The sequence below is a fragment of the Biomphalaria glabrata genome, chromosome 15 (assembly GCF_947242115.1).
Source record: "Biomphalaria glabrata chromosome 15, xgBioGlab47.1, whole genome shotgun sequence".
Classification (NCBI taxonomy): domain Eukaryota; kingdom Metazoa; phylum Mollusca; class Gastropoda; family Planorbidae; genus Biomphalaria; species Biomphalaria glabrata.
In genome coordinates this window covers 7160505-7185933 of record NC_074725.1, presented here as the reverse complement: position 1 = coordinate 7185933, position 25429 = coordinate 7160505, and the positions used below count along the sequence as shown (strand labels likewise).

General features: G+C 31.4%; 1 protein-coding gene across 1 annotated transcript; it reads left to right on the top strand.

Moving 5' to 3' along the window:
* Positions 1-2393: 2393 nt before the first annotated feature.
* On the top strand, positions 2394-25189 carry LOC106057164 (protein Mo25-like). The gene is made up of 8 exons (XM_013214254.2): positions 2394-2503; positions 7782-8122; positions 8684-8848; positions 9380-9498; positions 10483-10651; positions 11593-11718; positions 11965-12108; positions 12700-25189. Exons 2-8 carry the CDS (start codon positions 8018-8020, stop codon positions 12886-12888), a joined length of 1017 nt encoding a protein of 338 aa, XP_013069708.1. The 5' UTR covers positions 2394-2503; positions 7782-8017; the 3' UTR covers positions 12889-25189.
* The last annotated feature ends 240 nt before the right edge of the window (positions 25190-25429 follow it).

Below are 25429 nucleotides of genomic sequence, written 5' to 3'. Positions count from 1 at the left end.
ATAGATCTACAATAATGTGTTTTGGACAGTTTTGATTTCGATAAAATGCCAATGAATTCCAATGTCCGCGCGCATTAAATTTAATACAGGGATAGATATAAGCATATCTTGCAGACAGTAATGAAAATCAAAAAGATAAAAAAGACCTAGATCTTAAATGCGCGGGGGGAGGGGAGCAAATAATTCAAATGGGAATAATATGCAGAAATGTGATAATTTTGTCTTCCTTTCCGTTTTAACTAAAAACAGGAACAAACAAGGTTTCAAAGATAGTTTGTGAAGAAACAAATTCACGCCTCCGAAGTGGTCCACCCAGGTAAATGGGCAGATTTCAATATTTTAAGCAAAAATGTCAGAAAGAAGCTATGAGTTTAAAAAAAACGCTTTTGGTGTTATTGAATAATTATCCATTTGATCGTCTTCTAAAGGGCCAAAGAAGGAAACTTTTCCATTTGGTTAGCCCTGTATTGTAGTCTCCGTTGGTACATTGCACTGCAAGTTCATAATATGAAACTGTGTTTTTATAATGGTGTTTTGAATTAGGCCTATATTTAACTTGTATAAATACATACTAATTTTTTTTTTTTACATTCAAAACAAAATTAAACATTTTATTTAAAATGATAATGGCAATGTCTTCGATTCCGAAGATTAAGGATATTAATATGATTGCAGTGTTTCACATGACTACACAGAAGTATTAACAGAAACCACGTTAACCTTGGTTAGGCCAATAATAGAATATGCATCCTCTGTTTGGGATTCCTCGACTCAAGAAAACATTAAGAAACTGAAACTGACAAAAAATAGACCAGTGAGATTCATAACAAACGAATATTCACATTTGACTAGAGTAGCACCTTTAGTTAAATCACTAAATTTAGAAAGCCTTCAGGACAGAATAGGCAAAAGTAAAGTAGCAATTATACATAAAACACTGAACCATAATCTTCAAATACAAATACAAAATTTAATAAAATACTCCGAAAGACACAAAGATAAAGGCACATTCCTCATCCCATAAGCTAGGACAAATTTGTACAAATAGTACTCCTTCTTCCCCAGTGCTATTAGAGCATGGAATGGGTTAATTGCCTGAGCTAGCCAGGAAAACCAGTGACTTGGCAGAATTTAAGTCATTGATTAATAGGCCTATGCATGACTGAATGCATGACGCGTAGGACGTAATCATCTTCTTTTTTTAAGTAACGTCTGTATTATATAAGATTAATAAGAAAAGAATAATTATTCAGTGATACAAATATTTTTGCAACATTAACAACGTTTGCATACATATTTTAAAAATATACAGGAATTTAAAATTATCTTCCTTTTCCATATAGGCTAGTCGTCGTGTTTTACTATATAAATAGGGACTTCTTATGATCCGACAGTTACGCTGGGCAGGGCACGTAATCCCGTATGGGGAACGAACGTATCCCAAAAGCAGTCTTTTTTTTTTTTTTTTTTGTGAGCGAAAAGGTGGTCGACGTAACAGAAGTGCCCCACGAAACACTTTAAAGACCACCTTACTCGCCAATTTGAAGAAAGCACCTGCCATATGGTTGCATGCGGCTTCAGAACGAGACAGCTGGAGGTCACTCACAAAGGCCGCGGAATACACAATTGAGACCAAAAGAAAATCCGCTGCCGAGGACAGACGTAGACGGCGAAAAGAAAATCTTGATCGACCACCGGTGGACAATAGTAGGCTATTAGGCCTATATGCTTGCCATGATTGTTGCAAATAATGTAGGTCACAGTTGGGGCTGCGTAGCCAAGGGTAATATATTCCCCATTAATTTTCAAACTCGAAGACAAGCTTTATTATTATTAATAGCGAATATTTGTAAAAAATGGTGTATTCTTTTAATGAAAAACACAACCTGCTATTTCATAATTACTTTAAAAAATTCAATGATTCGCGTTCAGAAAAGAAACAAATTGCCGTTGCACCAGAGCTTTAAAAGGTCTAAAATATCATTATGTCGAATTATCTTTTTCAGTTTTGTGATTTTAACGGGACGCACAGTCCACACACAACGTATAGCGTCTATTCCTCCTTCGGGGGAGGGGGGGGGGGGAGTATTTTTTTTCCTGCTATTTCTCTGAGTTTAGTGTTTAGATCTAGATTTATATTTGTGTGTGTGTAAAGATATCCCATCGACGCTTACCAACTCTTGCAATAAATCATATACCGAGAAATTCATTACTACCCCTTAATTACCTGAATGGCTATGTATATTCTAGACTTTTCGATAATCTCACGAAGGCCACTTTATGTTTCTGTTATTTTACAAGCTACAAATGGGAACTAATCGAATTATGAGCCAACCCCCACCATTCAATGTACAACTTATGAGAACAAAATTACACAGTTGTCAGCATTGATGTTATAGTTCACTTCCGTGTCTGCGCAGTCTATGACGTCATCATAGAACTTGGATGTGAGGCCCCGTGTCGATATTTCTGTGTTACCTTCATTGGAAAATGGACTTGTAGGGTATGTCTTCCTTATGTAATTAGATATCCATGTTTGTAAGTCACACATTTAATATGCGCATTTTCTAAGAGATGTTCGTATCATCCGTATTAGCTACTAAAGTGTTCAGTTTGTCAAGAAACATTGATCTAGTGATTCTAGTCTAGTCTAGTCACTGAGTTGACTGAGTGAGTCTAGTCGGTCTCTAGTGACTAGTGTCTAAGAACTAAGAAAGAGTCTAGAAAAAAAAAGTAGAAGTACACAAGTAGAAGTAGAAGAATAAACTGAATAATAAGTGAATAATCAGTGAAGTCAATAGGTCAGTCAGAGACTAAAGAGGACTAGATCTAGAACTAGATTTCTAGATCTAGAGTATTCTAGATCTAGACATAGAGTCTATAACTTCAAAATAAGATACTAGAATCTATAATTTTTATAATAAAAACAACACAAGTTTTGAAGACAATGAAGATACAGAAATTTTACAATGAGAATTAGATCTAGATGCTAGATGAATAACAGTAACACTATTTCACTATTACTCTATTATACTCTATTACTATTACAGAAATGGGTTTTTGTCAAATTGGAGCATGTCTTTCCACCCAGAAAAATGGCTGTTATTAAGAGTAACAAAAAAAAAAAAACAACAACAACTAAAACAAATTAGATCTAATTCCACTTATTAATTAAATCTTATTCATGCTAAATCAGTAATTCACACTATAAACACAAAAATTACCTAGAGTCTAGAGGTGTGTATACTGTTATTATAAATGAAAAACTGTCATGGAATCCTCATATTGATAACTAGATCTATCAAATTTAAGCACCTTTTAGTCTATGATTAAGTCATGTTTGAGGCAGTTATTTGAGTTATGTATAAGTATAATATATTTTTAAAGGATTGTTGAACACACACACACACAAAGACCTAGTACATTCATTTGTGGTTTTGTGAATCACTAATAAAAGAATAATTGGTAATGTATTTACAGACTTTAAAAAATTGTATTTTAGCATGTCTTAAAAAAAACAACAACCCTATATTTCATATTGGTGTCCCGTTGTAGCACCTGCAACATCTTGTGATATAATAGTCATGTTTTAATAAATGCTTGAATTATCATTGAGATATTGCAGCAAATAATAGCCTATATATTTAGCTATAATGCAAATATAGCATAAATTATATTTTCTTATAAAAAATCTTATTTAAAAAACTTTTACAAGTAGTGTTACAGGTGCTACGGTGTCCCATTTTTTAAATTGAGGCGCAAACATAACGTAAGTGCTCAAAAAACTTCAATTTCTCTATCTAGCTGCTTAATATAATAGACACATTCAAATTATGCTAAAAAAGCAAACAAATTAACAGTTAGTTGTACTTTAATCATCAATGGTGTCCCAATGATGCACCTGAAATGCAAAAGTGGGTACCGTGTTACACCCCTTTTGCCAGCAGTTATTCCAATTCATTTTCTATTGATAAATTCTTAAAGTACAATGGGTGAAGAAGTGAATATACTTAAAATGAAACCAATAACATCCACTTTAATTTTTTGCCTAATGTGACACTTTTTGATACCAGTACTGGAGAAATACTCATATATAATATTTAATATATTATAATTTTATATAGACTTCTAGATCTAGACCTACTAATATGTATGCTCTGAGCCACTCTTGATTTATTTAGCGAATACTTGTAATGTACCACAGGCTACAAGATGTGATTCAAATTAACATATTTACAAGTATAATGCCTTTACTTAAGTCAAAACAATCATCAAATATATATATATTAGAATACATATACATATATTTTATATAGATTTGATCTTTCTGAAAATAAGTAAAGATAATAAAGATAAAGTATAGTTCTTTAATTAGCCTGTGATGCTAATATCAAAATATACATGATCTCCCTGAAGTAAATGCTCCTTACCTTATAAATTACAGATATTACTTACCGTAAATATTCCCCTTATTAAAGTCTGTACTAGTGTTTGGAGTTTAAGTTTCTTTTTTGTATTTTAATTTTATTTCTCTACATTGATCTATTATAATGCATAGTGGGATATTATCAATTGCATTTTGTAAATATATATATATATATATATATATATATATATATATATATATATTATGTGCATACATATTATGGTTAAAAATTATACAACTCCTGGGTGTGTGATGAGAGATTATATATATATAGTCAAAAACGTTTCATTAAACCACACCATGACACAATCATTTTGGTCCTAATAACCAGCTTCTCTGATTACTTAGTTTCAAAAAGATTGTGACCCCCAGTGAATAATTTGTCTTTGATACATTTCATCTCTGTGGAACAATCAGCCATCCATGTAATCATTGATAATACATTTTAAACTCTTAATACTATTTACATTGCTGGTGTAAGATGGAGTATTAAACATATTTTAACAAATGAAATGGTTGCAGGTATATGTATTTTTAACTCAGTTCCAGTTAGAAGGAGGCACATTATTTTACTAGTTTAGGAGAAGGGATGGCAGTAAGAAAGATTCTCCATCTCCAACATTACCATTTATCCAAAGCATTCAATCAAAAGGGATTTTGTTCTGATGAGTTTGGTATTGTGAAGAAATCAGAATCCAAATTGTGCATTTGGCACATCTCACTACTCTCTCCTGGTAGAAAATACAATCTCTATATGATACGCTAAATGATAAGCCTCTGAGGCTGGCTTACTTCTGATTGGGGAAAATTGCACAACTAACTTCAGAATTGCAAGGGTTGAAGGTAAAAATCCTTTGTCCAATCTCCAGCTTTTGATTTTTATTCCCAGTTAAGTACACTCTAGAGCAAAAAAAAATGATTAAAAGAATTTTTGCAATAAATAGTAATCTTGAGATGTGGGTGTCATTGGACATTGAAGGCTCAAGAAATTAGTTGTAAAAATTGATAAATTCAATAATTGGTGTATATAAATCTCTGGTTAATTAAAGTTGAATTGTTGCTGGAGCCATTGGTAAACTATGTTTTCTTTCATTTTATAATTTATTAATGCCACCAGTATTAAGTAGACTGACTTCTTAAGCTTTTTGGTAGCTTGATATACTAGCTCAGGATTCTTAGCATATAATATGGTCACCGATTTTGTTGTTTTTTTTTGGTTATAAAGTGTATGTGTAACATATATTGGTATAAGTTTGCCGTATACTGCTAAATATCTAAAAGACATGGTTCACTCTTGTAAAGCCTTTAATTACTCTTTACAAAGATACTGAAGCTTAACAAGTATGAAATCTTGTATATATATTAGGCTGTGGTGTGTTGTCAACACATTGGCATACAAAAGTAAGCACTCTGAACTTATACAAGAACAATAGTGACTGTAGTAAGAAGGGTAAGGAAAAGGTGAAAGTTCAGTTTGTCATCTGGCTTTCAAAATAAAGAATCTTGTTTCTTTAGTTGTCTTTCATTGTCAGTGCCTATGGTATTGTTACAATTTATATATGTATACCAGCTAACTTAAAAAATACAATGTTCCATTGAATGTCCTTGAACTATAAAAATATTTGAATGCTTTGTACATTGAAATTGAAACATACATATTATACATGTTCTCAAATTGCCAAGCTAAGCTTCTCATTTGTGATTGAAGGTTGAAATTAGTTTGTCACACGAATCATTAATATTTATCCTGATTGAGATTTATTTTTTTCTTTTTACTTTTCTGCATATTTTATGTTGAATGAAAAAAAATATATATTTAGATTAAAAAAAAAATGTTTTAAGTTGTTTGGCAGGGGAAATAGGTATTGAGAGGGAGTTAATGAGAAGAACAGATTCGTCTATTAAGGTTGTTAATAAGACTAAGTGATTGGGAAGTTTTTGAAATGTGCTGTGTTACTTTTGAGATACAAGTGCTAAATTTACACTACTATCTTTTGTTTTTTATTGATCCCATTGGTTAGCATCATTTTTGAGTCACATATAACCGATTTTGTCTTTATTAACCCAATTATGCAGTTTTTATATCCTACTGATCGAGGCAATTTTATTTTTTTTTACTCTTGTAAGCTTTCTTGGGATACCCCTTACCATGTGCACGATGTTAGTCACAGCATTGCAGATATTGGCGCTCTGCAGCCTGCTCAAATGTAATGAAAATTTTCTGCACATTTTGGAAAAACCTATCTGAGGACTAATGAATATAACTTTCCTGAACTATGTCATGCACTAATAATTTTTTGTTCTTTTATTTCTGTAATAGTGATGCTATCATGTTAAAAGAAACTAAAAAGTTATTATTGATCTATTATGTTTCTAATTTTGGGTGTCCCATTTCTAGAACAATCCCGTAGCAGTATCACTAGCACTAATTGTAACAATCATTTGTATTTGAGTGCTAAATATGAAGATGTCTTAATGTTACGATAAGATTGTGTTGATCAGACAATGCGTTTCTGATGTTATAATTAAGTGTAGATTTCTATTTTAAGCAATTACTGAACACTCAAATAATATTGTTATGCCGGAGATTCAAATATAAACTATTAATTCGAACAATGAAGATCCTTCAACAATAAATACAAAGCTTTAATTCTGGAACTAGGAATCAATTTAATAAAATATACACACTGTACAATACAATTAAACAAGATAACTATCTTTGTTCAAGCTCAAAACTACAACTGACTTTCCCCGTCCTTCCAAAATTTTTTATTAATTAACCTCATACTATATTAAGAAACAATCAACTAGAAACAAACAATATTGCCCCTTTCTTATCTTTTGTTGCAAGAAAGCATGCTTGTTCCAATAACCAGTTGACAACCAATCTTGACCCTGCTCTGTAGATGCTTGCAGAAAACTAAAAATAAACTTAATGCAATAGCTGCTTTATGCTACATGACACTAATCATAGCTATTTAGCTATGTACAGTTGTAGAAACTCTCAAAAATGATCTGGGAATGAAGAACAGAAGCACACAATAATGTATTTTTGTTAGTGTTGCGATAGACCATTAGTTTCAGCTTAAGTCATTGGTGAGATGCCTTTTGACTGGAATGTAATACAGTTTTTTCTCTTCAAATGCGTGCTTCTTAGATTTTTCTGTGTAACATGAATTTCTTGTAAAAAAAAATAATTTAAAAAAATGCAATTTGTGAATGTTTTATTACTGTCACTAAATGTTTCTTTCTATCATGTGCATTTTAATTTGACTATTTTTTTACATATAAATATTATTTAATTGTTGATTGTCATTTAGATAAAGAATTTTTTTTTTCCAATTATGATTTTCAGGTTCCATCGCTTACCAGATTAGTGTTTCAAAAGTAACTTAAGTTGAGCTCCAAAAGGGACAAGCACATTTTAAAGTTTGTTACCATCACCATTATTGTGTTTATAGCTATAATCGGTTTCTGAAAGAAAAACATTTATTGACTTCCATTGATGGAGAGTTGAGTTTGATTGCACAGAGCCGGTATAATTAATTCTCAGAATTCATTTGTAAAGTCCTTTGGAAAATAGTTGTCAACATGCCATTGTTTGGTACCAAGACAAAAAGCCCACAGGAACTGGTCAAATCACTGAAGGAAAATTTGGCCCTGTTGCCGAATTTGAAAGAAAAGGAATATAAAAAGGTAATATAAAAAAGTTTAAAACTTTATGATTACCTTTGGATTTGCTTAGGCATTGCATACATTTGCTTCAGTTTGATTAAAAACACCCTCTTAATTTGAATTCATGCTGCTTTTTAAAATTTGTCTTTTTAGTATTGGTGAAAATTTTTTTTTATTCCTTTATTAGATTTTGAAATGACATTTTTAGGCTGAAATATTGTCTTTTGAACACTAGTAAAATTAATATTTTACCAAAATATAATGTTATTTTTATAATTTGCAAATTATTGTGAATAATAGTGGTGTGGTTGAGAGGCCAAGTGCGCTTGAACTTGGCTTGGCTACATAGAAGGGGGCTCAAGGTTCGACACCCGACTCGGGCAGAGTTGTGTTTGCTGAGCTCCTAAAGGCAGCACGGAAAATCAACTCCTAGATACCCCCCCACTGGTCCACAAATGAGATTAGACCAAAAGCACTCTGAGCATGCTATAAGCATGAAAGTAGCGCTATATAAAAGCTATAATAATAATTAATCAATGTAAGATCTGACTGATCATGTGATATTTTTTTCCACTAATATAGGTTAGCGAGGAGGTCTCTAAGACACTTCAGTCCATTAAAACATTACTGTATGGCACTGCTGACCAGGAACCTGCTACAGAGCAGGTGGCAATGCTGTCCACAGAGATGTACCAGAGTAACACATTACCTTTACTTATACAGAACTTGGCTCGTGTAGACTTTGAGGTAGATAATTATTTTGGCTCATTTCTCTAGGTGTGTTGGAAGACTAGATTTAGCTCCTGTGCAACCTAAAATCTTGTTATATTCAAATGTTCACTTAAATTGTGATGTGACAACTGTGGTTGGCTTATAAAATTCAATTCAACTAAGCATCAAGGGACATTTTAAATTTCCCTTGTGCCACTGTGTGCATCATCAATTGGGAAAAATCTGTTTTGCTGTTCACTTTGTCCATACAAGCATTCCATTTAATTTATTGTTCATCAATTGTGCTGCAGATTAGATACAACAAAAATGAAACTTGAGATCATTCCCTTTTCACATGTCATATATCTTTTTATATGCTGATGATTAATTCCTCAAAAACCAACTGCCTCTCCCCCCCCCCCTTTTTTTTTTTTTTCCCTTCCCAAAGTTAGTAAATAAAACTTCAAAATTCTCAATTATAACACACAGATTGGCCAGTAAGCCGTTTTTTTGTTTGTTTCAAGTGTAATCTAACTTGTATTTTTTTTTCTCACCTTTTGTTTACAGGGTAGAAAGGATGTTGTTGCTATTTTCAATAATTTGTTACGTAGGCAAATAGGTACCCGTACCCCAACAGAGGAGTACATTTGTTTAAATCACTCAGTTTTAATTGAATTAGTCAAAGGGTAAGTATTGTCCTCTCAGTTTTAGTTAACTGGCATCATTCTCTAGTATTATCAGATATTGGGGTGTAGCTTCATCTTTTGGTGGTGGTGGGGAAAAAAATCCAGGTATTCATCAATACCTGCCTGAGGAAGATTCTCATGATCCGCTGGCCAGACAAGATCTCGAATGAGGAACTGTGGAAAAGAACAAATAGCAGCCCATTGAAGTAGATATCCTTCAGAGACGCTGGAGATGGATAGGTCACACCCTTCACAAGCCTGCATCCAGCATAACAAGGCAAGCCCTAACCTGGAACCCCCAAGAAAAAAGGAAGAGGGGACGGCCCAGGAATACATGGCACCGCTATTTGGAAGCAGATGGGCAAGACCTGGGGGACAGTTGGAGAGAGTGCCCAGAACCGAGATGCTTGGAGGAAGCTGGTTGGTGGCCTATGCCCCAGAAGGCATCACATGCAGAGATGAGATGAGCATCATCTTTAGTCTGCTACTTCTTGTGTCTATTAAGTATCCTCAGCTAATAGTAATCTGAGTATTGAAGTCAACAGAATCAGTATCAAAGAAAGTGGGAAACTCTTTCATCTTTAAAATGCACACTTAGCTTGAGACCAATGGTTATTAATAAAACTTTTTTTGTTTGTTTGAGAGCAAAGACAAAGAATTGGATTGGATGTAGGGTTTTCTCTCAGCATTGTTTCTGATAGAAACAAAGTAAATTATAATTTGATTTGTTTATAAGCACTGTAATTAGGTAAAAGCCAATAATTTTCTAAAGTGTTAACAAAGGCCTAGAAAAATTCTATATCAATAAATTACAATATTTTATCTATGATTATATAAACATTTAATCAGGAATAGTGCTATGTTTTTTTTAAATACTTTTTTATTCTTCTTTTAATGGTGTTTTATTTTACAAACAGATTGAAATCTGGATTAGTATATTTTTAAAAAATGAAATACTGACCCATTAAATTCTTGCATTCCCAGCTATGAGAATCAAGAAATAGCCCTCAATTGTGGAATGATGTTACGTGAGTGCTGTAGATTTGAAAGTCTTGCTAAAATATTATTGAATGCTCCAGAGTTCTACAAATTTTTTGAATATGTGGAGGTATCCACTTTTGATATTGCTTCTGATGCTTTCTCTACATTCAAAGTAAGTTTTTTTTTTTTTTTTTTTTTGCTTATTACTGACATACCTAATAATTATTTTCTGTAAAAGTAAAAAAAAACCACTAAAAATTGCCCTTTTCAGACCTATTGATCTATATGGCCGATGATTTAAAGATAATTCGTTTCTGTGGCCCATGGTTAAAGAGGGTTCTATGTGACTTTCACAACGACCAACCACATTTACTTTTCCCAACTTATGTCTTTACCCTTTAGAGAAGGGTGGACTTAAAAGGAGGGGGAGTATGAAAATCCAGAGATTCAAAATACCAAGCTTCACCAGGTTTTGAACCTGAGGGCCATTGGTTTAGAAGCCAAGGGCTTTACCACAATGCCTACACTATTTTCTGTATTTATAGATTAGTCTATTTTAATGCCAAGTTTTTTGTTTTAAGACTTGGGTCATGAGAAGTAAGAAGTAAATTTTCAAACCATTTTTTTTTTTTAGTTTTTAGGCCACTTCCCAAATTATTTTTGGTTTTCTTTTGCTAAAAAATTCTTGTCTTTTACCTTTTGTTGCTATGACAATGGTTAAAGATGCTTTTGAAATCTAAGACATTACTTTTTTTTTCATAAATAAATAAAAAAATAAAAAAATTAATAAAATAAAAGATTACAATTAGTTAAAATACACTTTTTCCACTAGTTTTTTCATATGAATGAAGTAAAATTGCTGATTTATATTTGTCCCCAATCCATGAGTTCTTTATTTTCTAAATAGAAGGAAGGAATTCTCCATGAGCTTTTTATAGTGAATAACAGGTCAAGCCCCCCCCCCCCCCCTTACTAAATTCTGATATCCCCTTCAGTGAAATACTTGGATATTTATTATAAGCATTGAATATTGTTTTTGCATGAAACTTCATTTTCATCTGTTTAACAAAACATATGAAACTATTTTAAAATTTTATTGTGTTTTCCAAAAAGGAGCTGTTGACAAAACACAAGATGTTGTCGGCTGAATTTTTGGAACACAATTACGATGAGGTGTTCATGCACTACCAGTCACTCCTCAACTCTGATAACTATGTCACTCGTAGACAAGCTCTTAAGGTCAGTTGATGAAAATAATTTTGAAAGTACATATATGTGATAATAACTGTCACAAGCTCTTAAGGTCAGTTGCTGAAAATAATTTTGAAAGGACATATATACAGTAATAAGGCTTGTCTTTTAATTTGAAAAATTTAGGAATGGTTTAGTAATTTATGGGGCTTTGTTAAGGATGACTTCGAGTTTTTTTTTTTCTTTTGTTATTTTGTCTTGTTGTGTTATTAGGCTGTTGTTTAAATCTTTCAGCTTCTTGGAGAACTGCTACTTGACCGTCACAATTTTAGCACCATGAATCGCTACATCAGCAATCCAGAGAACTTGAAATTGATGATGAACATGCTTAGGGAGAAGTCCAGGAACATTCAATTTGAGGCCTTTCATGTCTTCAAGGTATTGTCCTGAAAAAATTTTTCAGGTCATCATTCCCCTTCCGATAAAGGTTACCATTTATACAGAGCTTGATACTTTCTGCTCCCCCTGTTTTAACCCCCAAACCCAGATTTTTTTTTTACAAAACCATATTCTTTGCAATTATTTGAATGTTGGTCTTTTAAATTAACCATGACAATCTTTACATTTTCACTATATTAGATGTAATTTTTTATTTTTATGTTAAATTCAATAACTTAATTGTATAAGGGAGGCGCTGTGGCTGAGCAGTAAAGCGCTTGGCTTCTGAATTCTGGTTTGAATCCTGGTGAAGACATGTATTTTTAATTTCATGATCTTTGGGCTCCTCGAGCCCACCCAGCTCTAATGGGTACCTGACATTAGTTTGGGAAAAGTAAAGTCGGTTGGTCATTGTGCTGGCCACATGACACCTTTGTTAACTGTAGGCCTCAAAAACAGATGACCTATAGACCACAAGTTCTGAAAGAGAAACTTTTTTTATTTTTAAATTGTATTGATTTTTAAATGTTAAAAAAAAAAAGAAAATTATTCTACTTAGGTAACTAATATTTTAATTCTTTTTTTTTCTAGATTTTTGTTGCAAATCCCAATAAGCCAAGGCCTATTCTGGACATTTTACTTCGCAACAAGGAAAAGCTAGTTGATTTCCTGACTCGATTTCATACCGAGAGATCTGAGGATGAGCAATTCAATGATGAGAAGAGCTACCTCATTAAACAGATCAAAGAACTGAGGGCTCCGGAGGAGGGAGAGTCTTAGCCGTCTGCCAGAAATGTGTAGGGTCAAGAAAAGCAGTGTTTCAAGTTGTTTAGATTTTCTTTGATTGAGGGAAATATTTTATATAGTACATACATATATATATGTTACTACTAAATATATATATATATAATATAAAATATATATATCTCATTACAATGTTAGTTCAAAGTTGGCATCACTAATTGCTTACTTAATTATTTTTTTTCTCCGTGTGTGTTGTCCTATTTTGATCTTTATTTCCCAAACTAAAGTTGGCACGCTTTTTCCGCTGGGAAGTGTGAATGCTCTGAGCTGATGGTCTTAAGTTTCCTCTTTTCCTTTCAAATTTTTGAATGGAAACATTTTTGTTGCTGGCACTTGTGTAAAGCTGAGGGGAAACAGTTGTCGGCTAATAGACAAGCGTGTTGGGTCAAATACGGACCTGAGTCTGTCCTAATGAAAAAAAGAAAAATTTGTTGCCATTGGAGGCAATAAATGAGATATAAGGACAATCCAGTATCTGACATCCTAAATTATTATCTCTGTATTCATTCAAATGCTATTTGTATTTATTTTTTTATCATCATTATTTGTACAACTTCATTAGCTTTTGGATCCCAAGTGTTTAAAAGCAGATTTCTAAACCATAGAATAATTAAAGCATATCTTACATGTTTTAGAATAAATATGGAAACTTTCATCAAAACAAAATTAGCAACTATACACTGTTTTCAAGTTATAAAAAATTAATTAGAATTCATATTTCCCAACAATTTTAGTAATTATGCTTTTCTAAACATTATTTGTAATATAAGAGCTTTAAAAATTTATAAGTGAAAATCAATACTCATTACAAGATGATTCTCATATTAACTTGATGACATTTGTGATTTCTTAAGTTTTGGCTGCACACACATATGGCTTAGTTAGTTGTCCAAAGTCGCTATCATAGTTCTTTGATTTGTTTTCCTGTTTCAATCCATTCAAAAACACATTGTGCATTTCCCACACCCAGTGATGTGGTTGTTATTTTGGTGTCTCTTAGCTGAATAAAACATATGTTAGTGTCCTGATGTTTAGCTAAGTTGTCCTATTGAACTGAATAAAACAGCAAAGTTTTGGTGTCCTGATGCTTGTTTGTTCATATTTAACAGTCTGTGGTATCTATTGTAACTTTTTTTTTTTGTATGTTTGTGCAACAGCCTTTGTTCTGTTTCAATTGTATGTTTGTGCCAAGGGCTTTGTTTACAGAGTCCATTATTTGAGGAAATGGCTTTGTGTGTGTACTTGTGACCAGTATTCAAACTTGGTTTCTTGTTTATGTCTAAAATGAGTTTTGTGTTTATTTATTATATTTGTGCATTTCTATTTAGGCTTGTATGAAATTAAAAATCCAAACACATCTCTTTTATTTGACTATTTAGTTGTTCTATGTCCTCTTTTGTTTGATTAGTTATTGTTCTATGTGTACAAGTTTTTTTCTTTGGATCCTTTAAAGTAAAAAAAAAGTTTATTAACTCTTTTTTTTTTTTAATTAAAAAAATGTGTTTCTTTTCAAATGTTGAAACATTGATTTATAAAATTTCTCTTTTCGTTTTTTTGCATTAGTGATAGTATTGAGTCTTTTCACAAGTGTTTGTGCTTTGTTGTTTCAGTGTAAATCATGTAATGTTGGCCCATGTATAATTAAGATTACTTCATGTTTATGAGCTATATTTGGTTATAATACTCCCTGCCTCTGTTCTTTTTAACAGTTTTTGTTGTGTAAGTCGCAGTTCATAAGAGATTCAAAGTGTAAATCACTCTGAGCTACTAAACAGTAGATTCAGTGGTGAGTTGTCATTGGACTTGTAGCACGAAGTCGTTTCCTTTTCTTAACCTAGTGAATGCTACATATACATTAACTGAAAGATAAAACCTTTAAAAATTATTTTTTTTATTTTGGGGACATAACATTTTTTATTAATTTTAAAAATATTTTTGTCAGCAAGTTGACCAGTAGTGTTAGTTTGACCCCTTACGCCTCTGCTCTATGTCTGCACTGTTTTGTTATCCTTGTAGCAGGGTTTTATTTTTACAGGGAGTTTTCTTGTTACTTGTACTGTATACATCTAAAAGTTCAGCTTTTAAATAACTGAACATTTTTCAGAAGTCAAAAATATTTTTTGTTTGTTTGTTTTCATTTTAATTTAAATGTTCTTAAAATTTCAATGTCTTTGAAAAGGTCAGACATATTATTTTGTTATTACATAAAGGGACAAAGTTAAAACTAAAAGTTCTTAATTTATTGTTGTGATGTCTTCTCAAGATGTCAGCATGAAACAGTTGAACAGTTGGCTACGAATAACATTTGATTTGCTACTTGTTTCGATGTTTCAGTCAATGTCATTGCGATGTTCTTTCTCAATTAAACCGTGAATTTTCATTATATGCATTGTTTTTCCATGTGATAAGCTACACAAACCTTTTTTTTTTTTCTTTTTCTAAATGAGTTAAATGACTTAGTCCTAGTTGGTTATAATAATTATCTCAATCTCATTGGTTGTCATTAACTTGATTTAGGGGCTGACTTGATCAAGTGTTGGATGACTTGATCAAGTGTTGGATGACTTGATCAAGTGATGGGTGAATTGAGCTTTTTTGTTGATGCTACTGATTCCAATTATTTGTAATGCTAAAACCTTGTGTCAAACGTTTGTGTTGAAATGAGTGAATCTTTTGAAACAAAATTAAGAACATTATTAAAAGAGGTAAAAAAAAAAAAGACCAGCTTTTAATTAATAATGGTTTCAAGTGATAAAACATTCAGTGGAATGAGAGCTGTCTTAACTAACAATTGTTATTCCAGTTAAATAGGTTTATAGACTTTTGGGGTGATTTTTTTTCCCATATTATGGATAGGTTTTTATATTAACTTTGTATACTTTAGGGGTGTATCTGATATTTGTGAGCTAGTCTAATCTTTCAAATAGACCTGGACAGCATTTGTATCTGACAAAAAGGAAACAATTTAATTCTGTTAACGAAATAAATAATTAAAGTTTGGTTTGTTGAGAATGATTTGAAGTCTTCAGATTGTTATTTGTTCCAATACGTTTTTACAATTACTTGTGGCAAGCATACTGTTTGCTGAAAGTTACATTTGTGTAATCTAGATACTGATTCCTCAGGTCCCAACTTTTTTATAAATTATGAAAACTTTTTTTTAAGACTTCAGCTGTGAAGTGATTATATTACATCATTAAATAGGACAGTTTACTGGGCTCTGGTTATTCATTTTATAGATCAATTAAATTGTAATGTTTTGCTTAAAGATACCTTTTAAAATTAAATTTTTATATTTATTTAGATAGATCACTGAAAAAAAGTTTAAGTAAATACAAATGTACTATACAAATTTTGTGTGTGTGGTAAAATTAATATCCTTACCATACACTTTTTTTTCCCAGTAGAAAACAAATAAATATTCCAGATTTAAGAAATCATTCCAGTTCTAGTTAAAACACTGACCTATATAGCTCTTTTTGTTTTGACCCTGTGTTGTAGGTCATTGAGTACATAAATGTTGGAAAAGTGTTTTATTACAACATACATGTTTTCCTTTCATTCAAAGCCTGATGATCACTGCTGAAGTTCATGTGCGATTGTCTCTCCTTAGCATCCGAACCTTTTTTTTTTTACATTGCAACTTATTTTTCCACCAGTTCAAAAGACTGGACTGAAGATCAAAAAAGAAATTGCTGCTTGTTTCATTTTAACACGGAGAGTAGAACTATTTTGTCATCTTCAGAAATCATTTGATTGGTCGCAGTAAATTTGCTGAAAGGCAAAATATTCTTTCTGTACTAAATTCAACCTTAAGATGAAATATGTGATTATGATGACCCTATTAGTTTTGATTCAGTATTTGATTCACTTGTATGGGCCATTTGGTTGTAAGCTCATTGTCTTAGTGTGTAAGAATGGTTGATATGGTCATGTTTAGTATCGAGCATGATGCTTCTTTGGCTTTGTTATGTATTCTCAACAGATAGCTCTTTTGTTCATTCTGTTGTCATATCTATTGAACTGATATATTTGGGTGGACTTTTGTATATTATATTCTCACTTTGAAGATTAAGTAATCAAAAATAAATAATAAAGGACTGACATTAATCACTGCACATTTGCCTAAGTAATTTTTTTATTAAGTTTAGAGATTACTGAGAAAAACTAAGTCACTACCTTATTTTGCGAATAAAATAATTGCCAATATTTGTCCACTTAAGTTCAAAGTTCAGTAAAATAACTATAGCACCCAATTATCTATTTAAAAACATTTGTTCATTGTTTTGAAAGTAATTATATTGTAGTGCCAAGCTTTCGAGTATAATTTTAAAGAAAAAAAAAAATTTTTTTGTGCAAATTAAAATAGAACTGTTACATGTATATCTATATCAAACTTATTATATCATGCATACATCATTCACTTGTGTTGGTAAATATAAAAAATGCTCTGAAAACAACCTGAGCCAAAATAAACTAATAAAGTAAAAACCAATCTAGGAGCATGACAAAAGTTTCAAGGATCCATTTAGTTTTGAAAACAGTTTGCCATGTTTGAATTGGAGCTTGGCATTGATGTAGAGAAATAAAAACAGTTAATTTGTAAATTTCTTGTTATATAGGTAGTTACGTTTGTTTTTTTTAATTGTATGTAGCTTAGATTCTAAAGAGAAAAAAAAAAACATACTAAATTAATGACATCCTAATGAGAGAATTGGAACAGTCATTATTATTATGTAAACATTTCTTTATTAGAATATTTAGTTTTGCTATTATTTCATATGCTCATTTGCTTATCAGCATCTAGGGATGAACCATTTATCTTCTGGTTAGCTTCTTTTGGCCTTGAATCATCTATATTCTGTTTTCTGTTAAGTTTTTTTGGTCGTACTTTAATTATTTTTGTGTTAAGTGTTTTTTACTAATTCATTAAGTCACATATTTGACAGTTTTCATTTCTAGCTTTTGTTTGATAGCTTCCCTTTGGTTTGTCTGTGTTAACAACCTTTTTCTTTACATGATAGCTAATTTTCTAGTTAAGCCTTGAATTACATATTCTTGTTATTTTTAATTAATTTTTTTCACTATTAATTCTAAACACTTCTATGTTTAAATACACCTTTTACTGTAAACACACAATTCACTGCAAACTAAATTCAGTTTTCCATATACTTTTATGAACAAATTGGTAGTGACACCACTGGTTATAAGGTTGTCAAATTCTTAAAAATGGCCGGGAAATAGAGATTGTCTAGAACACTCAACCATTATAAAACTGTCACTAATAGCTACTCTGGGAATGAAACGTTGACCCATTTTTGTGATTGACACCATGTTCAATGTATTTGCACTCATTATTACTGAACTCAAGATCCTCTTAGAGCAGGCAGGACACGGGGATACAGTCTATTGGTAGAATTCCTTATTTAGAGGAGACTTTCTTATCCCAAGGTGTTGACCTAGACAGTACAGGTGAAATAGAGATGACCTGTATCTTGCTTTCATTAGGAATTTAACATGAGATCAGTAACTTGGTAGCTGAAACATTCAACATAAAATTATGTTCTTAGTCATTTATTTTGTGTGCATACATTGTGAGATTTTTAACATGTACACAATCTTTTTTTTTTTCTCTTTACTAGTTGAGATGGATTTTTTTTTTTGCATTGTACATATTTTTCAACTTTAAAAACAACAACACCAATAAAAAACAACTCTTGAATATGTGATTTAAAGAAAAAAATTTTTTTAATCAAAAAATTGTATTTCTACCATCATGTACATTGGCCAACTGTTTTTTTGTTGTCTTGCTTCAAACTTGACTAAAGTGAAAGCAATCAATAGTCTGTAGACTAAGGAACAACTAACTTAGAGACACCCTGTACGTCTCTTGTTTTGTTTTGGGTGTACATCAACAGACACAATGTATAAAGTTATTGCATTGATTGTACAGTATTTCTTTTGCACACTTGTGATGATGGCTACACAGAACAGTACCAAAGTGAAATGTCATATAAATAATGCTCCTGATGGTGAATATAGTTTTAACATTTAATGTTTGTTATTAGTTTTAAATATGCTTCTAGACAGCTGTCTGAATAAGGTTATACATTTTGGATTTTTTAAATCAAAAACGAATTACAAACCCCCAATATCCTGTACAAATCAACACTAAATTAAATATAATTTTAGAAAATATACATATGTATCCTTTTGTGGGCTATCATCACCTCTGCATCTTGTAAAGTGTACAATATTAGTGATTAGCCAACTTTCCGTGACAATGCATTTGTTAATTGGACAATCAGTTGGTATATTATGTATGTTTAATTGAAATTCATATCATAAATAGCAAGAATGGTTGAGTTCAGTCAATGAGTTCTCATTTAAAACATTTCTTTTACAACAGCATGATGGAGCTTTAGGGTTAGGGTTAGATCAGTCAATTTTTTTTTTATTTGTATTCTATAAATGCTTGTGATCAAACTAAACACTTAGATATGTACACGCAGTATTAATGAATGGATGATGCTTACTAAAATAGTCACAAAAATAGTCATTTGATAAATAAATCAGTTTTGAAAACAAACAAACTAACTAGTGTTAGAAATAGAAAGGAATTTGCCCTTCCTGACCTCTTTCCTCACACCCCCCCCTCCCAAAAAAAAACAAAACATTTTAATGTATAAAAAAATATTTGTGGGTTTAGGTTTGAAGAAAATGACAAATCAATACTAGTTTTGTCTGGTATTTTCACTCAAAATTAATTAGGATTAATGAGGATTATTGAGTTGAAAAGTTTAGATTTGAAATGAATAATGTAGAGTGGAGTCCAGATAGTGTGAAATGATTGGAATCGGACCCATTTCAATTAACAATGTGGAGTAACATCAACTGCTACAGGATAAACTCAGTTTCTTTGATTTCATGGTTGTGAAAACAATTCTGTGTAGGAAGTGCATGACTAGGGAACCAAATGTTTCTTATACACAAGTCAAAGTAGTTTTCTATATTTTTCATTCCTAAAAATAGTCTAAATTTTGGTTTCAGATAACAGCAGACTTACATATTGTCATAGTTTGGATTATCTGGACTCCACTGTTTTAATCTTCTGAGAGTATTGAAAGATTGTGTCTAATTAAGGTTTTTAAAAAAACTAAACAAATTTAATATAATATGTTATTTCAGACGCTTCTTCCACAAAGTTTGTTGACAGCTTTTCAACCTAATGATAAAATTAAAATTTCATCTTTTCTTGAAATTATTTTAAAAAAAAAAGAGCCTGTATTTGTCAAGTGTCAATGCTACTTCAAGAACTAGATAGTCCTTTTCTTGTTCAATAAACTGTGGGTCAAGTCTATCGATTCATTCCTTTGATTCGGCTTTATTCTTTGACAGTTGCACTTCTTTTTAGTGAGGTTTTGATTTTCGGCATCCAATATTGAGAAAAAGCCACCATTTATTTTGTGCTGTCTGTTGGTTTAATGTTAGATCTAAAAGAAAAGATGTATGAAAAATTTCATTGCTGCCTTCATCCTGCTGGCAATAAGTCCAGTAGGTCTCCGGAAAAAGTTTTATTATCAAACTTGCATGTTTTATACACATAACCATTTTTAAAACAAGAGATATAAAAGTCAGTTGACATTATCCACAGCCTAATCTCATCATCATTGATCACACTTCAAAATCTGATTGCATTAGCATCTTCATCATGTTTAAGATATATGTTCAAAGACTACTTGTGGTCATATGAAAGTGCGCCCTTTGGTTTAAAAAATAGAGTATGCAAATTGTATGCACATACATGTAAACTGTTTTTGAAACAAGGTTAAGTAGGGAGTTTGTGTTATTCTTTAACTGTATGGGATTAGGATAAGCCACAAAACTCAAAGAAAATTACTAAGTCATGCAAGATTTTAATGTTTCTACTTTATCTGGGAATAATGATCTCAATTTGGTTAATTTGAGGTTAGGGCAACTGCTTTGTCTGCATCAGATGTAGGAAAATATGCAGGCAACTGAGTTTGCATAGCCATGTGAAACATTGCATTCAGCTTCAATCTTTAGAATTAAAGACATTGCCATTCATTGTGAATGTGGTCTAAGTGTGAGTTAGTGCTTTACTATGTCAGGGTGCCACCTCTTAAGTCTGTGTAATACAAACTCCCTTTGTCATTTCATCTTTTTTCCATTTTGTATTAGCCGTTTTTACAGTCTAGACTTCCTATTGTACTTGTGTAAATTTCTCTTTTTCTTACTTCTATTACAGAGTTGTGTTTGTTTTATTTTATTATCTATTAAATTATATTTGTGTGGTTATGTTTGGCTCTTTAAAATCAAGACTATGGTATCTCTTTTTGTTTTTTTGTTCTGTAAATATTTGACTTGTATTTTATATTGGAACAATAACTGCAGATCAATATTGTATAAGTGAAGTTATGAATAGAAAACAGCCCAATGAATAAAATCTTGTCATTGTTGCTAGGTCATAGTTTAAAAAGAAAAAGTAACTTGTTATTGCTAGATCCCAAATGTAAACAATGAATCTTACCAAACCTAGAACTTGTATTTAATCTTTAAACATTTAGTACAAAGATACAGAGCCTAATTATACTTCATTCTATCATGGACCTTTGTTTTTCTATTTGCCTGTTACATTTTCTGATGTGTTTTAAAAGCAATCAGTAGTATTAGTTTCACGAAATGAACATTGGTCCAAAAACTATTGAGTTAAAAAAATAAACTGAACATGTATTCTTCATTTATTTTCTGGAATACCATGCAATGAAAAAACATTTTTAGCTAAAGGACTGACATTCATATCTGATTTCAATGTTTTTTTGTATTTTGGATGCAGAAAGGATTTCCTTTAGGCCCCAATAGAACTCCTGTGGTACATCTTGACACTTTGTATAGCTCATTGAAAGTAAAGTAAAATACCCCTTTCCACTTAGCGATCTAGAGGGCAGATGATGAACGAGGGTGTCAGGTGGCTAGCACAATGACCAACTATACTTTGCCCAACTAATGTCTCGTACTTTTTAGAGTTGGGTGGACTCAGGGGTGTCCTACAAATCCTGAAGTTAAGTGCTTTACCACTCAACCACCTCTATTGTTCATTAGTTTCTCAAAAATACTAAATCATTGTTTTAAAAGGTAGATTAATTATGCTTTAAATATGTTGTATGCATGTCTGTTCTATAAAACAATTAACCTATTAATGAACAATTAACGTGCATAATTGGCTTTTGAGTTTATAACGTATTGAAATAAAGCAATAATTTTTTTTTTCCAAATTTTTCTATTTTGGACCTTTCAATTTTCCCTTAGTATTTCTGAATAAGTAGTTCAGATAAAAATAAGATTTGTGCAGAACTAAAAACATCACAATCCTGTTTTTGTTAAAGATGATTGAATTCTAGGGGTTGAGTCTGATGATCTTAACAACTCTTGATTTAGTACATTCAAATATTTGATTCAAAGAAAGCTTATCGAAAAGATTGCAATGACACTGTCAAGCTTGTTAGTAATCTTATCAAATTTGTTTGTCTGTATAATTGATTACAATTGTTGTATTGTCTGCTTCCAGGTAGAGTTGCATTTAAAATTAACAACAAAAATGAATGAAAAAAAGCTTTATCATTGAGATCATTACATAACAGAATGCCAACATTTTTTTTTTAAATTTACATTTTGTATGCTATTTGCTGCTGCACCGAGAATTAAACTTTTTGTAATAATTTATGTCCCATATGTGTAGGGGACATGTGTGTTTCATTTGTAAAACTTAAAGTGCCAACACATGTATTGAAATTAGTCTTCTATTATTAATGATACTAAACATTTTTTCAGAACAGTTTGACTTTTTTTTTTGTTAATGCATTGGATCAGTCCTCTCGACTTGTATCTGAAGTGTATTAGATCAGTCTTTTGTGACTAATAATACAAAAACATTTATCAAAAACAGTCATGTGTGACATATAACTAAGTCAACAGTTGTGTACTTAGCCACTGTTTCCCAAAGATGTATGTCTGTATGATTTATTACATTTAAGTGGACATGTCAAAATATGTATGTATTATATGTGCCTATTCAACTTATTTGCATCTTTATAGGACATAAATCTAGTGCTGATAGGACATTAATCTAATGCAGGAAGAACATTAATCTATTGCAGTTCTCTTTTCAAAGATTTTATTTAACTGAAGAAATGGTTAGATGTCAAAATAGTGAATACATTTTTATTTTATCTAGGAATTAGTTGTTTAGTTGGTACAACACAGACACAAAATTGTCAGGGCCATGTTTTAATCACATGTAGCAGTAGAACCAATCACTTTCTTCTATATTCATTGCAGACATGGCCTGCCTGATGAAAAAATCAGATAAGCTTTTGTGTTTGAAAGGTTTTCTTGCTGCTGTTTGGTTTTGATTTATTAATGACAATGTCTTACTAATTCACATTTTTTTTTTTTTTTGCATCATTTTTATTAGGTTTGAGTTTCAGAGACAACACAATAAGCTTTTTGTTTCTTATCAAATATTTGCATAAAAACAGCTTTAGAATTACTTTTTAACAAATATTTTTATTTATAAAATATAGATTCCAATAGTTGGAACAGTCTTAATAATGTACATGTTCAGTGTGTTATTAGAACATGGAAAGTTTTGTGTTAAATGAACAAACACATGACTGCGCGTAGGTTTTAACATTTTTTTAAAATAGACTAATGCTTATAAATGTATACTTCTTGTACATCTATCTAATGACACTGTAAAGTCACTGAGTCCCTGATGATATATTACTCTAATGCTTCTAGTTTTATGGCTTGACTTGCTGTTTCTTGGACTATTGGAGAATGTGATAGAAATCTTGCCAGAACAATGATGGTTGTTAATGTCTCCCACATAGGTGGCCTTAGTGTGTTTGGTAGCAGCTATAACTGAGCTACTCTCTCTTTCTTACACAAACACATTTTCTTCCATTGGTTCTTTAGTCAAAGACCTCACTAAAACTTAGGTATGTAAACAAAAAAAAAGGGGCATACCAGTGTATGAAAGAAACTCATCTCAGATTAAGACTTTTGTTTTATCAGCAAATGGTTTTTGGTTTATGACTTGAAAGTCTTAATGAGCTTTATTATTGTGGAGTTTATTTAATGCTTATCAGCTTAGATCAGTTTCTAATGATTTGGTCAGTGTTTGGATGCATTTTGGGAAAAGAATTTTAGGAAAAATATTATAATTCTATTTGCCAAACAAATTAAAACATTAATTCTTTCTTTTTTCAGTTCCATAAATGAGAAATCTTATCATTTAAAAAAAAAATTAAAATAACATTTAAAAAATATGCTTAAAGTGGTTGGATCAGTGTCATTATGTTTTCTCTTATGGGATTAAACCTAAATATTCAATCTCTTATGCAACTTTATTTCAAGTTAGATATGTATTAAAATGTTCAGTAAAACAAAATATATATAGAAGTAGAAAAGTACTATGTTTACTATATAAGCTTTATGTTATAGCTTTGTTACATGATTTCAGTTTATCATTTGCTTGTTGTCTTGTTAAAAGTCTTTTTGTGTGATTTGTGTGTTGACCTGCTACACTGTTATGTACAGCCTATGACTATGTCATGTGGAACAGTTAATCAGTTTTGTAAACAGAAAGTCATCTGTATGTCTGGCATTGAACCTTTTCATGATGTATGGACATTTCTTGGACTGTATGTATCAACCTTGACAATGTTTTTTTTTTCTCTACGTATTTAATTTCACATATTTGAGCAATGAAGAGTGAAACATTTTAATCATCATACTTTAAATGCTTTGTTAAATAGATTTTAAAAAAAAATTAAACCTTCAAGAAAAAAAAAAAGGTGCACTTTTGCCATTGGTGTTGTTGAGGTGCAGTTTGGGTGAAAAAAAGGCCATAAAAAAAGCCAGATTTGAAGATAGAGCTTTGTCAGAACCTGTGCATGTATGCCATGCATTGTGGGAAGCTAGAAGCAAATTAATGAGTTAATGAACAGCCTCACCTCAAATGACACAATGGCTTGTGCAGTAAGTACTTTTGGCTGTAGTGATAAGATGGCCAGTCAGTTAAGTAGCATATGTATGCTAACTTTGGATTAAGATTATTGCACTACATTTTTGTCTCTGGAAGAACAAGTCTACCACCATTAGTCATTTATATTGAGTGCACCATAATAAAACACTTTAACAAAAAACAACTAAACTTTTCAAAATCAGAAGTTGAATTAAAAGATTGGAATTACTTGGTTTTTTGTTTTTATTATATATGTTGTTGTTGTTTTACACACAAGAGTGAGAACATTTGAGGCCACATTGTAATTGCCTTAGAAAAGATCAAATGTTCTGTTAATTGTGTGCACATTGCAAAAAAAAAAAATATGTCTAGTTTGAAAGGTTTTAAACCTTTATATTTTGCTTCTTATTACAGTTACTTCAAGTCAATAATTTGTCACGTTTAAATATAAGCAATTGATACATATCT

What these genes read in the sequence shown, in the direction of transcription:
- LOC106057164 (XM_013214254.2), top strand. Translation starts at nt 8,018, where the DNA reads ATGCCATTGTTTGGTACCAAGACAAAAAGCCCACAGGAACTGGTCAAA. An exon ending in CTCGTAGACAAGCTCTTAAG is followed by an intron (nt 11,719 to 11,964) that starts GTCAGTTGATGA and finishes TAAATCTTTCAG; the next exon opens with CTTCTTGGAGAACTGCTACT. An exon ending in AGGCCTTTCATGTCTTCAAG is followed by an intron (nt 12,109 to 12,699) that starts GTATTGTCCTGA and finishes TTTTTTTTCTAG; the next exon opens with ATTTTTGTTGCAAATCCCAA.